The 15,052-nt window shown below is 38.6% G+C and overlaps 2 protein-coding genes across 7 annotated transcripts in view; both read right to left on the bottom strand.

The window, feature by feature from the left end:
• The window catches only part of LOC131243222 (serine/threonine-protein kinase STY46-like), a 115,497-nt gene that overhangs the window by 75,152 nt on the left and 25,293 nt on the right, over window positions 1-15,052 (bottom strand). For 4 of the 6 annotated variants that reach the window (XM_058242411.1, XM_058242412.1, XM_058242407.1 and 1 more), the window contains exon 7: window positions 7,987-8,037. The exons of the other annotated variants lie outside the window; for them this stretch is intronic. In XM_058242411.1, the coding sequence (XP_058098394.1) occupies window positions 7,987-8,037 (51 nt within the window). The remainder of the gene's footprint in view (window positions 1-7,986; window positions 8,038-15,052) is intronic. 6 annotated transcript variants of the gene reach the window in all.
• On the bottom strand, window positions 13,004-14,389 carry LOC131243223 (uncharacterized). Its single transcript, XM_058242413.1, has 2 exons — window positions 13,963-14,389; window positions 13,004-13,836 (listed from the first exon to the last, which is right to left on the bottom strand). The coding sequence occupies exons 1-2, from the start codon at window positions 14,318-14,320 to the stop codon at window positions 13,664-13,666; spliced, it is 531 nt and encodes a 176-aa protein (XP_058098396.1). The 5' UTR covers window positions 14,321-14,389; the 3' UTR covers window positions 13,004-13,663.

Genomic DNA, 15,052 nt, shown 5'->3' with positions numbered 1-15,052 from the left:
TGACTATGCATGTGATACATACACTCAGTGTTTTAAGTATTGATGATATCGGCAGATTATCCCACGATATATCTTGCATACCACCTGTGCGATACGAAATGGGATATATCTCACATGTTCGATCCGATGAGCATTTTCGATTATCGGTCCTTCTTTCTGTAAATCATATTAAATTAGTGTCAAATTGGATTAGGAGCTTCGATTTCGAGATTTGGAGGAGATGGGCCGACTTACGGAAAATTGAAAAAGATCAAAATTTTCCAATTTCTCGCAAATTGGTTGCAATCTGTGTCCAAACATAAAATCAAACATGTAACCTGATCTAGTGATTCTTCTTTTGTTTTTTAATGTATTGCTTGTGTTTCCACGCATCTTCTTACATTTATAAATTATATGAAGAGACTTTGAATATACTTGCATCAATTCAGTTAGACAGCTCATAGATTAGGACCCCATACAAAATAAACTTACTATGGGCACTTGTTTTTAGTAATGTTTTGATTTATAAGCGTGTATTGATATCTTTTTTAACAATCGCGGAAGTTTCATTGATAAATTTGACCAATTTCTCAATGTTTCCCCATGTTTCCAATAACAGTGATACATTACGCGATGCAACCAATATATCCCATGAGAGAACCGATATGTATCCGTATCCCCAGCGTGCGATACATAACGCGATACCAATATTTCGAACACTGCATACATTACAGCCAACCTGTGTATCATCACATTAATGCAGGACATGAAATTTTAAACATGATATGCAAGATTCCAAGCTTTAGATCATACTAGTTCAAAACAATCATACAAAATTCCACATACCACATAAAGTCAAGCACTCAATCAAGGGGAATCTATGCGGGTCCAGACCTACACATGCTAGGGCTAGACCAATTAAAATTATAACCCAAACAATACTCAAAGGAGAGTAGATTCAGCCACACATGCACAGGAATAATTTCCCCAATCCAAGGGATTCACAAGTTTCAATTCGGGAAACCATAGGATTGGAAGAAGGCAAAGAAATTGGAAGTTTAAGACAATCTAGGGTTAAGATTAGGGAAATCAGGTAAGAGAGGAGTGAAAGAGAGGAGAGAGTGAACCTGAAGGCCGCCCGCGCGTGTGGACAGCAGGCCACGCCTGACGCACGTGCGCTAAGGACAGTCTGCACATGCGTGGGGCCCACGAACCCAAAAACCCCCTCCTTGGGGCTGGTTGACTAGGGTTGGACTACAAACCCCCCAAGTTTCGGTCCGATCCAATGTACGGTCCGTGCGTGGTGCTCCACCGAAGTTTCAACCCTCCTACACGGCCAGATTCCAGAAATCTCCTGTAGAGAAGGAACGGCTGCAAAAAAACGATGGATTTACAGGTGAAATGACTGAAGGAGAAGAGGAATATGGATGGTAGAAGGTGAGGGTGAATCGGGATGGGTGTGGCTTTGCACCACGGTAGTTAGCCCTTTGAAGAAGGGAGGGTTTTGCACCCAATTGAATTTTCACAACTCGAAGAGGAGCAGGAAAACGCAGAAATTTTATTCAATCATCAATGAGGAAAAAAAAAACTATAAGGGGTGCCTATTTATAATAAAATCCTATACCCCAAAACTCGCGCCATATGCGCAACCTATTACTTAGAGACGAAGTAACCACAATTAACAACTAATCAAAATAATCTATACCATCCATGATGTTCCTAATAACAATAATAACCAAAACTCAAAGTACTAGATCGTTTGGAATAGTGGGCCACGATCATGAGAACCCATGGTGGGATTCACATAACGATCAGGTCCACTCCAAGGAACCAAAACGCAGTCCTCTAACCAGGGGGTCCTCCCTGGACATCGTCATCGATCTAGATCGATGGTGGGGCCCTCCTTGTGTGGTGGTGGGGGGTGCGTGCATGTGCGCAAGATGTCCCCATCACACATGCTCAAATGAAGCACATTTAAGAACAACTACCTTGAAGTCAAGAAGAAGTTGCACTTCGCAAAACCTGCATTCTCTATGTTCCATCTAAATTTTAAATGGGTTGATGGATTCACAAAGGAACTTACTAAAGACTTTTGTTGTCTTGCAGCCATTGTTACAAAAATACTTAAACAGACAGTAAAAAATTTGGCCAATGAAAGGTTACACCATAATTCAAAGAATGAAAAGTTTGGGTTTAATACAATTTCGATTGGAAAAAAAATGAGTGAAAAAACCAAATATACTTGCACATGTAAGTGTGCGTATATTATACATAAATAAGGTTAAAATATAAAACTTCAATAACAATGATTAGAATTGCTATATGCATGAGCAATAATGTATATAGGTAATTGAATGGTGTGTTAATACCATCCTTTGCCTATCCCAAATCCTTCCTTTTTATGCAACCCCATATAACTTGATACATCTCTACTAAAACTATCCACAACATACTCAATTCTATCAATGGCTAGTGACCATCAATCTTTATTTCTTAATCACCCCAATAGTTCTTTTTGAATAAAACATGTTTCTTTTTTATTTTGAAAAATAAACGTGTTTGATTCATTTTGCCAAAAAAAAAAAAAAAATGGGTTTTTTAATAAAATGCATTTCTTTTTCTAAATAAATGTGTTTAATTCAGTTTGCCAAAACAATGGATTTTTATGCGTATTGTCCAAATATACAGAGTTTTAAAGGTTGAATTTATACAAGTTTGTTTTTTTTTTTTTTTCAAAATATGGTGTTTAAAATAAAGTTTTGCTAATTATGCTTGTAAAAAAGATTGGATATCTGCCTGGCTGCACCCTATAACCTGAGGAAAACATGAAGAGATGAGAATTTATGTTTATTATGCTTTATCGAATGTGCATTTCCTTTGATCCCTTAACTATTAGTTTTCCTCACACTTAAGCGTTTTTCGTTAAATGACAACCATTATGAGAGCATAGGAATAGAAGGAACCATAAAGGCAAATGACATTTGAGACCACAAATACTTGCACAAGATTAGATATATGAAGTGAAAGAAGCTTTGAGAAAGATGAAAATAGGAAAGCCCTCAAACTATACACCAACAGAGGTTTGTAAGTGCATGAGAGACTGGGTTATTTTGTTAGACAATTGTTCAACATGATTCTAAGATTGAAGAAAAGGAAAAGTCTTGTGCTACTTATTTATAAGATAAAGGAGATGGAGAGCTGCACTAAGTATAATAGCTGTACTTATGAGCCATACTATGAAACCTTGCAAGAGGATGATTGAGCATAGACTAAGGCATGAGACGAATGTATCAAAAAAAAAAAAAATCAGTTAGGTTTCATGCCAAGGTCTGCTATTGAAGTTATTATCCTAGTTAGACAAATGGTGGAGAAATATAGGGAGAGAAGGATTTCCACATGGTAGGGTCCCAAGAGAGTTAATCTATTGGCTGTTGGAGTGGAAAAAAAAAAAAAAAGAGGAGTTTGAAAAGGATATATTGACATGATTAAGGGTGTGTATGAGGAAGCGGTAACAAATGTGAAAAACACCAGTGGAGAAACATGCGAGTTACCAATTATTGTAGGCATGCACCATGGGTCGGCATTGAGCCCACAACTTTTCACATTAGTTATGAAAAAGTTGAGGCATTTACAAGAAGAGATCCCATGGTGTATATTGTTTGCAAATGACATAGTGTTGATTGATAAGATGAGAGGGCATAAACACAGAGCCAGATTATGGAGAGGTGCTTTAGAATCAAAAGGATTTAAAATCAGTCAGACTAGAATAGAGTATATGGAGAGTAATTTTAGTGACAATAGGAGTGGAAATAAGGAATTAGTTAAGAAACCCAACACCGTTGACCCTTTCCTCTTTAGAAACTGATTATTTCATTCTCCCCATAATCCCAAAAACCTGCTAGAAAGGCCAACCTCCAAAACATCCTCCCTTTTCCCAGCCCTGCCCCTGTGCCAAGCTAGGAGAAGGCCCTCAACCGACCCCAACATCAAACATGAAACTGGAAAAGCTTACAAGGAAGAGCACTCACACCCCTTGAGCAAACGAGTAGTGGAATGAAAGATGGTCAATTGATTCAGTATCTTGGATGCATAACGTGCAAATGTTGGGAAGTACCATCCCCCTTTGTTGAAGGTTGTCAATAGTAAGAACCTTTTTTCCTACCCACAATCCAAGCAATAGCCGCCACCTTAAAGGGGCACCATAATGCCAAACATGGGAAGTGGACTGCATTTATCTCCTGAGCAAGCACTTTGGATTAGCCAATAAAAGGGACCAAATTGAGAATTGACCTGACAGCTGACGCATCCTTTTTCCACTCCAATGCATCACTCGCATCCAATGGGGGCAGTGGTGGGCAAGACGCTTCAAAAGCAAGATATATTCCTCTGTTTCCTCCTTAAATAAGTTCCTCCGACAAGGAGGGGACCAAATCACTCCATCATTGGATCGCAAGAAGCAGCAATATGCAAGAAGATTCTCTTCCGAGCATAATCTAGCTAACCTCGGGAACTCGACACAAAGCACTCTATCTCCAGCCCATACATCCTCCCAAAACTGAATCCACTTGTTGTCACCTAGAGAGAACCCAATTCCCTCCTTAAACTTGGTTGCTAGGCTAGCAACCCCTCTACACACCGTAGAAGCCCGATATATGTAATTCTTTAGTCCCCCATCCCCTTCCTTGACCCCAAATATTAAGGCAATCACTTCTCGCCATAACCTACCCTCTTCAATTCCAAACATCCACAACCATTTTTCACGCAAAGCAAGATTCATGTGCTCCAACTTCCTAACACCTACTCCCCTTCCTCATGAGGTTTACACACCTCATCCCAACTCAACAAGGGAAACTTTTTCTTTACCTTCGAACCTCGCCACAAAAATTCCCGTCTCAATCTCTCCACCCTTTCCAAGATAGACTTTAAACACTTGAAAAGGGACATGAAATAGAGCTACAAGTTCAATAATATGGCTCTAATCAATATTATCCTGCCTCCAAAAGAAACATAATAGCAATTCCATCTCGATAGCTTCCTTTCTAGTCTTTTGATGACCTTGCCCCACAAATGTTTCACCAGCTTGCCAATGCAAAGAGGAAGACCAAGGTATGAGGATGGGAATAATCCCACACAACACCCTAACACCTTGGCGAATCTTACCACCTCCTCCTAGACATATGGGCCAATAACTCACTTTTCAATGATGTTGACCTTCAACCCCAAAATCGCTTTGAAGCACTTCATCTTCTTCAAGTTATCCACTTAATCCACATCAGCATCGTAGAAAAGGTTGGTATTATCACCGAACTGAAAGTGTGAGAACTGAAGCTCAATGCTCCCCATCCAAAATCTACTAGTAAGACCTGCAAAGCACCTTTTGTCAAGCATCTTACTAAGATCTTCTGCCTCCACGGATAAATAGGTTGATATCAAATCCTGCCGAGGGCATCTCGAAGCCTTGAAGTAGCCTTTTCCAGACCAACTAACCAATACCGAAAACTTTGTTGATCTAATACATTCTAGCATCCACTTCCTCCACTTCTGCACACATCCCAATCGCCCCAACATATAGTCTAGAAATTACTAATCAATCTAATCGTAAGCCTTCTCAATATTGAGTTTGCAAATGAGAAGATGAGGTCAATGTACCTTTCATGTGGCACAAGTCAATGTACTCGCAGACTATTAATGCGCTATCCAATATTTTCTACCTTTGACGTCAAGATTACCTTTTTCTAGAGATACTCGAAATTGTCACCAATATTTTAGCTAGAATTTTATAGGGCCCCAATGAAACTAACCAGCCGAAAGTCTCACAAACATTCAGCCAGTTTCTTCAGAATGATGGCAATGAAGGAGGCACCTAGCTACGACACAAGCTAGGCATTTTTTAAAAAGTCCACGATAAAAATAAGCACATGGCTCTTCATTGTCCCAAAATATTAAAAACAAAAACCAAATTAAAAAAAAAAAAAAAAACCCACTAAAAGAATGCCAAGAGATAGCCATCCAGCCCTGAGGCCTTGTCTCTCCCCATTGCATCCACCACTAATTTGATTTCCTCCTCTGATGTCGGCTTCTCTAATAACTCGGCCTCCACAGGGGAAAGCTGATTGAAAAACAGATTATCAAGTTGCGGCTGCATCCAGCTCTCACCCTTTAGCAAATTCTCATAGAATTGGACAATAACATCACATACTTGGGGCTTCTGTTCAACACACTTTTCCTATCAAACGAAATGCTCCAATTCAATTAGCCTTGCCTGAGCACTTGCGATTCTGTGGAAAAACTTAATGTTTTGTCACTATCTTTGAGCCATGTGGCTCTAGATTGTTGCCTCTATTTGATTTCCTACTCTTTCAATCGATTCTTGTAGTCTAGAAATAGCATGAGTCTACTAGTTGTTTCCTCTTATAGTGCTCCCCCCTTCTTAATATCGAGTGCTTGAATATCCAAAAGAATAGCGGCAAATTCCACCTCCCTCTTACCTAACACCTCTTCCTTCCATTTTTTAAATTCCACACTCAACCAAACTAGGGAATCCCTCCACCTCCAACCACATCAATTCAAACCTAAACGGCCTCAAACCTCGAATCCCATCCTCTACCTACAAAAAAAAATAAGCAACAATCCGATAATGGCCTTGAAAAACCCCTTTGCTAAACTAAAGGAAACTTCTCTACCTGGTCATGGGACGCCAAAAACCTATCCAGCTTAGATTTAACAGTTCATTCCTGCCCATTTGACCCGGTAAATTAAGCATTCCCGTTGGAATATCCACAATGTCATTTCTACAAGCCCACTCAAGAAAGTCCCTCATACTGAGCATTATTTGACCCCCATTTAACTGTTCAAACGAGAATTTGACTACATTGAAATCACCTCCCAAACACCAAGGCAACTGCAGTGCAACTGACCGGGCCTTGAATCACTTGCAAAGGTCTCTGTTTTGAAACATCTTTTTCCTGCACCCCAAAACCCTCAAGTTCCAGCTAAGCAGCTTCATCAGTTCACCATCCTTGCCCCTCTACCTGATTTCTCTCCTATGGATCTTAACCTCACGTTGTGGTTCACTAAGTAACCAAGCCTATCCAAGTCTCTTCGCCCCATCAGAGATCTCTACGGCCGACTCTGCTGAGCTTCCAAGGATCTTAGATTGCCTTTTTCTTCCATGAATTGGAATAACACGATGTAGTCCCCGAATGAGACTCCAGCCATCTTTCTGACATGCACAATGGTGTCCTTGATCCACCGCATACCTCAGGTCATTGAAAGGTGATTCCCATTGATGACAGTTGGATGAGAGCAGTTCCGAAGAAGTGAAAACCTTATACCTCTACTTGAACCCTCAGCTCCTGATGTTGCTTGGAGCACAGAAATGTCCAACACCTCCGTCGTAGCTCCCCCACATAGATGCAAATCCCTGGCTCCCAAAGCTTCACACTTCCCCGTGTTTGAAGACTCAATCTCGTGAAAGGCCACAAACTGCGACTGTCCCTCTCTGCTGCTTATTGCCTCAGCATCAGGCCCACAGGAGAGACGATCACTAGCCAGAGTGATCAGAGAGAGAATGGCAGCCACCAGTGCAGGACTCTGCTCCACCCTTTCTCCTCTCTCCCTTGCTGCTACTTTCTGAACCCTCTACATCAACAGGAGGCTGAAACTCATCTCTTTCACATAAAAAAAAGGAAGATTTTATCACACTTTTCATGCCTTAAGAAATCATCCACACGAGTACCAGGGCTCAACAAAGTCGCATGAGTGCCAGAGGACACATGATCCGGCCCCTTTCTTCAAGATGAGTTTAAGAAGGTTTTCCTAGATCGTTAGAGAGTACACTAGCATGATGGTAAACGAAAGAATTAACAGAAAGCAGTATACTTGGTGCACTGCACAATGTTACTTATTTCTGCTCAATGCATCAATTGATGACTGGACCACATTACTTCCATATGTGCTAATTGAAATTTAACCAACAAATAATATGATTTTTTTTTAAAAAATTACCTCAATCTTCAAAATTTCCTTCTCCAGTGTTTGTCTAAGCTGCTCAGTTTCCTAAAATTTAAATTAAAAAAAAAATAAAAAATAAAAAGTAGTTAAGCAGTTTGTTGTGAATTCAATAGGAAAATAAAGAACCTAGAGACCGTAAGATAAAACTCTTTTTGTTATGATATTTACATCTGCGACTCTCAAATGTAATTTGCAAGAATTTTATTCTTATTGCTTCAGACTATAAAATAATACTGCAGAAATTTTTAAGAAGAAACATTTTTTTATTTCAATTACATTTAGGGAGAAATGATTACATTATCAATTTCCAGATTCAGTTCACTAATGGGCACAGATGGGAATCTGCAGAACATATTTAGCAAATAAATCTGACAAATATAGAGATGACAAAAGAAGACGCAACATTAAAACTTTTTGCAGAAATGAACAACAAACCTGAATGGAAAAAAAAAAACAGATGTAAAGATTCAGGACCAAGTATAAAGTAAACAGAATAAGAGGCCGTTTGGATATATACAAAAGAAGACACAACATTAACACTTTTTGCAGAAATGAACAACAAACCTAAATGAAAAAAACAAAAAACAGACGTAGAGATTCAGGACCAAGTATAAAGTAAACAGAATAAGAGGCTGTTTGGATATATAAATAATTTTGGAGTCGGTTAAAAAGGAGACTAGAAAAAATAACAGTTTTGTTCTGAACAAGTTTTAACTCAGTTTGTTAAACAAAACTGAACTCTGTTTGGAAAACAATGTGCTATTGTGAAACATATACAAAACACCATCCCTCGTATGTCCATAGAACAGTCAATTAAGATATAATCTCACTTTATTTGTTACTTTACGATCCATCTAAAATGGGACCCACCTTTAACTGCCCATTCCTCATACAATTTGCATTGATTTGATGATCCTATCCATGTTATCAATGTTAGAAACATGGATGGTTTGCATAGATTAATGTATAATGGTTAGATCCTGATGTAGGCCACCCATCGTTTGGGAGCCACCTTTGATTGCTGAAAGCTTCTAAAAAACCACTTTGATAGGATGATTCTAACCAGCCCTCAATGGAGATGAAAATGGAAAGCTACATTGATTACAACAAATTAGGTTTGAATTGGTTTGGACTGATCATCACGAAGGACGCACATTCCATTGCTCATTTCTCTTAATAGACACTTTGATATGATAATACGGACCATCAAATCAATGGAAAGGAAATTGAAGAATCCATTTTGATAGTATTAAAACTCTAGCTACTAATCGAGACCGTTCATCATGTGAGGGGCCCACCTTTGCTTATCCATCCCGTAAGAGACTCAATTAGACGATCCTTGTCACACCCCAAACTCGGGAACCGGACTCACAAAATTCCCGGCTGCTGAATCCGATGCCGACAGCCTTCGTAGCACCCCATTCTCGGCTCTCAGCTCCCATACACCAGGTTCCGATCCTATGATCCTATATAGAGGATTTTCGGGGTGATTTTTTATTTTTATTTTTATTTTTATTTTTTTGTAAAGGAGCATAACCACAAGTGTACCCAAGTCACAAAACATTATCACCACATATCCACTAATAAAATCTTCGAGTACAGTGTTGGAAAGGAAATACAAGATATAATCAAAACTCAAAAGAATAGGCTCGTGTTCTTGGCTCAATGCTACTAATAAGCCCTAGCATCACCTGCAACGCAAACAAACGAGCATAAGCTTCCTACGAAGCTCAATAGAGTGCATGTGTGCGTGCACAGTGCATATGACGATAATACATAGATCAGAGTATGCGAAAGATGATGGAGGGCTAAGCTGTTAAGTCCATTAATGTTGTTAGCCATACCAAGGCTACGCAATGCAAGGCCTACATGGCCAAGTGTCATATGCTAGATATGCAACACAAACATGCCAATCCTCAATAAGTCCACATATCCGTACAGTTCGTATCTAGAAAAATCATCAAGGTCTAATACACTCTAACATTGGCTGCCGCTCATGGCGCACACGACCAAGTGAGTGGAAAAGACCTCACTATCCATCTTGTCAGTGGTATACAGATGCCCACCCTGCTCGTCGATAGCAGACCCATTTACGAGCTGGTCAAACTCAACCTAGCTTATAGCCCCCTACCCCCGGGCGGATAAGGTCACACCCCTTTTCAACCGATCACAACACAATGGGAGACGCGGCATACTAGTATTTGCCACTCGGGCGCTCATGTTATCCACTCAGTGTCGACGTTGAAGCATCCTACTTGTACCACAAGGGTTTAGGGACTTCCACCCATGGACATCCATAGCGCCCTAATGATCAGGGTGTTCGAAAACAGTTACGTATCGGCCGTAACGGCCGTGACCGTTACATGTTACGGGGTCGTGACGGCCACCCCCTCTTGTTTCTACCTGTAACGGTCATTACAGTCCATAACAGTCGTTACATTACCATAACAACTGTTACAGGCCTTTAAAAATAAAATAAAATAAACCATATCTTTTTTTTCTTTCTTTTCTTCTTCTTATCGGGCTGCGGCCCTGATGTGTCTCCCCCTCTCGTTTTCTCCTTCTCTCTCTTTTTCCCTTTCTTTCCCTCTCGTTTTATCCTTCTCTCTCATTTTCCCTTTCTTTCCCTCTCATTTTTTCTTTTTCCCTCTCTCTCGGTCTCAAAAAAAATGAACGGGCACGTGGCTGTAAAACAGCCACACACCTTATTTTCACCTTATTTTTTTAAGTGGTCTGCGGCGCACGCTCCTTAGTGCACTTACACTGTTTTAGTGCATGTGGCCCACCTTGATTTATGTATTGTATTATATATCCATGCCACCCATCAGTTTTTCCTGATCATTTCAAGGTATGGTCCCTAAAATAAAGCAGATCCAGATCTCAAGTGGACCACACAGTAGGATTGAATGCCCACTGTGCACTTGCATTGTTTTAGTGCATGTGGCCCACCTTGATTTATGTGTTGTATTATATATCCATGCCACCCATCAGTTTTTCCTGATCATTTCAAGGCATGGTCCCTAAAATGAAGCAGATCCAGATCTCAAGTGGACCGCACAGTAGGATTGACTACCCACTGTTAAAAACTTATTATGGCCCACTATAATGTTTATTTACCATCGAAACTACTGATAAGGTTGCATGGACCTCGATCAAGGAAAACACAAGTCGCAGCTTAAAAATAATAATAATAATAATAATAATAATATAATAATAATAATAATAATAATAATAAAAGTTTTAATTGTGGGAATTCAATCCCTATTGTGTAGTCCACCAAAGATTTGGATTTGTCTCATTTTTTGGACCATGCCCTAAAATGAGTTGGCAAAAAGGATGGACAGCATGGATATACAACAAATGCATCAAGGATTCAAGGTGGGTCCTATGTTCAGGGCGTCATTCACTAGCGGTCCGCCTAAGGTTTAAATCTGCCTGTTTTTTGGGATCATGCTTTAAAATGAGCTGGCAAAATAGATTGACGGCACGGATATACAAATACATTAAGGTGGACCCCAATTTCAAGGCCTCACCCACTAGTGGTCCACCTTAGATATGGATCTACCTCATTTTTGGACCATGCCTTAAAATGATTTGATAAAACGAATGGATGTCATTGATATACAATACATACATCGTGGTGGGCCCTATGTACATGGCCGTAAAAATTGTCCATGAGGCATACATTAACTCAAAATTAATAAATTAAATTATGGCACTATTGTTGCCATGTCACAATTCCAAAATTAAATTATTTAAATGATTTTCACCGTTAATTTGCAAACACTTGTTCTTCTAAAATAGGATCATTTGATATTTTTCATTCTTCACTATTCAATAAATATCCACCAATCCATTAGTGAGATAAGTGCCAATAGATTACATGAATTTAACGTTGATTTGGGGCATCAAATGGTCCACCAAATTAGCTCTAAATCGACAACACTATTTACTTTAATATACTTTCAAATTTTTTCTTAAGATTTATTGGGAAAATTTATATTAATTTGTTAGATATATGAATTATATAATTGGATATAAAAGTCCCTAGATTTTATGTTGAAATAAAATATACACAAGTCACAAGGTATGTAATACACCAATACCTACAAATATGAGAAATTTTGGTATTAGATTCATTCTAATTAATTCATATTGATATTAAATAGTTAAATAATTAAATATAAAAGATCTATAGCCAATACTAGGTTGTCAGGTTCATAAATTCATCAGGCAGTCCGATACAACTTCTCACCAAAGAGTGGATCATTACACCACCATAAACATGTTCCAAATTATAAATGAATGCATATTTGGAATATTTAGAATATTCCGGATTTAATGGATATTTTTCCATAATTTTTTGACGAAAAAAATTTTTTGCACCATTATGAGACCCGTATCGACCGATACAGGGCGTATCCGTATGTGGGCACCGTTATGCCCACCGATACCGACACGGAATACCTTGCTAATGATAGAACACAATGTTGTCAAATATCATATGTGATCCTGTGCGATTGCATATGCGTGTGCACATATGCGATCGCACAATCGCATATGCGGTCGCATATTTTTTTTATTTTTTTTGCATTTTTTCAAAAAAATTTAAAAAAATTAGAAAATTCAAAAAAAAATTCAAAAAAAATTTAGAAAAATCAAAATAAATTATTATATGTCATTGGGACATGAAATATATTTAATTTAAGTAAAAAAAAAAATTAAAAAAAAAAAAAAAAAAACCAACTAATTACATACATATGAATGTATGATAAATTGATAATGATACATCATACATTTACAATTTACAAATTACAATATAGTTAACTTCTTAAATCTTAACAATTAACATTTTAGTTACATTTAACAAATAACAATAACAAATATCAAATATCCATATTCAACATTCAACACTACATGTACATGATACAAATCATACAATACATAATATATCAAGTTATCAACAATCAACAACATCAACATCAACACACTTAGACTTATGAGACAAGCATTAAACAAAATTAAGAAGTTATGTATTTATTATTTATCTAATCAATAATCATTAATCATATACATTGATCTAGCATCCATTGTGGCACATCACCACCACCACCACCACCATCATCATCATCATTCGAGTCATCTCCTTCTTCCACATACACTTCTTCTTCTTCCGTTTCTTCGTCATCTGTACGTACTAATACTTCATCAACATCCAATGGTGGATGATCTTCAATTTGATCATCATTATCACCTTCTCCTTCTTCAATCTCATCAACGGGTTGACGGCTACTACTCGCCCCCCGGCTCCCCCCTGTCCTTCACCTTCGAGTGGTACTACTACCTTCACCAGGTGTCGATCCATATGCGGCATCTTCAACTTGTGACCATGTCAGATCCTCTCCAGCAAATACTGGGTCCTCCGTCTCTATGAGCCACTCGTTATCTACATCTAACTCATCTAAGCAGATAGGGTCAAAGAAGCTGGGCTTTTTTTTCCTACTTTGGAATCGTTCTCGCAATTTTTGATTGCATTGAACAAAAACCAAGTCGTTGAGCTTTTTTTGCTCAAGGTGATTCATTTTCTTTGATGAATCTGCAAGAAAGAAAGCGTATTTGGCATTAGCTATTTAAGTAATTAATTTAGCTTAGGCTACTAAAAAATTAAAGTTTACAAAAAAAACAAAACAATTACTAAACAGTCTAAACTTACCGCCTCAAACGTGCTCCAATTGCGCTCGCAACCACTGGCAGAACACGTGAGTCCAAGAATCTTCATAGCCATCTTCTTTAGAGCTGGATCCTTCCTGTTCGGGTCCACTCCATAGGCAGCCCACCAGTCAGCTGAGAAAAACAGTTTACGTATAGGTTAGAGTCTTAGTCTCTTAGAGACACTTTGTAGAAAAACTTTTTTTAATAGTTCAGTACACAATTGATAGTACACTAACATTCATTCATTGAAATACTTACTGGGTAATTTCATTGTCCAATGTCTTATTACGATATCCCTTGAGAATATCCCTTCACTTTTTGTGTAGAAGTCCAACAAAGTTGAGATCTTGTCCTGTTCTCCTCTATCTGAAATCATTCTTTCCAAGACATCAATAAATCCAACCATATGCATAGTTAGTGCTTCTGCTGGATCAACAGAAGCGAATAAACAGGCTAGGATAAGGATGTAAGCAGCCGAATACAATGGGGATGACATTTGGCTGCCCCATCTTCTATCTATAATATCTAAAATTGGCCTGTAATCACGGTCTCTATAGTTAAAATGGTCCATGATTTTATTTTTCGCCCTCTCCATCGCATCATATATGTAGCCCATTGCGGGCTTCTCATCCCCGTCCACCAATTGCAACACAGTGACTAAGGGCTCAGATGATTTTAGCGCCTTTACTACTTAAGTCCAAAATCTTTGAGAAAAAAATGTTTGTTGAACCCGTTTCCCTTCAGCCTTTTTTGACCAAGGCCCACTTGTAAAATCAGCAGACACTACAAAGCTTCTAAGTTCTGATTTCTTTGCATGTAGCCTTTGTAGTGTTAAAAAGGCTGTAGCGAAATGGGTGACTGCTGGACGTAGCAAGTTACCCCCAATGTGTTTTCTCATTCGATTGAGAAGAAGGGCGTATTTGTACATAAAGACCGTGATTCTTCTAACCCTTGCAATCACATTTATAAATAATCTACCTATATCTTCTAACATAAGATCAATAAAATGGGCCGCACAGGGGGTCCAAAATAAACGTCGCCTCTTCTCCATAAGAAGACAACCGGCCATTACATAAGAGGCTGCGTTATCTGTAATTACTTGTACAACGTAGTCCTCACCTATTTCTTCAATTACACTATCTAGTAAGTTAAACAAATATTCTCCTGTGTGTGAACGGCCCGACGCATCCACTGACTTCAAGAACATTGTCCCAGCTAGACAATTTAACCAAAAGTTAATGAGAGACCGAACGGATTTATCGGTCCATCCATCGGCCATTAGTGAACAACCATATATTTTCCATGATTCCCTATATTCAGCTATGAAGGATTGTGTATATTCAACTTC

The sequence above is a fragment of the Magnolia sinica genome, chromosome 4 (assembly GCF_029962835.1).
Source record: "Magnolia sinica isolate HGM2019 chromosome 4, MsV1, whole genome shotgun sequence".
NCBI classification, from domain to species: Eukaryota; Viridiplantae; Streptophyta; class Magnoliopsida; order Magnoliales; family Magnoliaceae; genus Magnolia; species Magnolia sinica.
The sequence above is the reverse complement of the archived record's forward strand: the minus strand, read 5'-3'. Positions and strand labels throughout refer to the sequence as shown.

Excerpts from the sequence above, each read along its gene's own strand:
- LOC131243223 (XM_058242413.1), bottom strand. The coding sequence starts at position 14,320 with ATGGGCTACATATATGATGCGATGGAGAGGGCGAAAAATAAAATCATG. Across the intron at positions 13,837-13,962 it reads TTGGACAATGAAATTACCCA|CTGACTGGTGGGCTGCCTAT; the intron begins GTAAGTATTTCA and ends TGTTTTTCTCAG.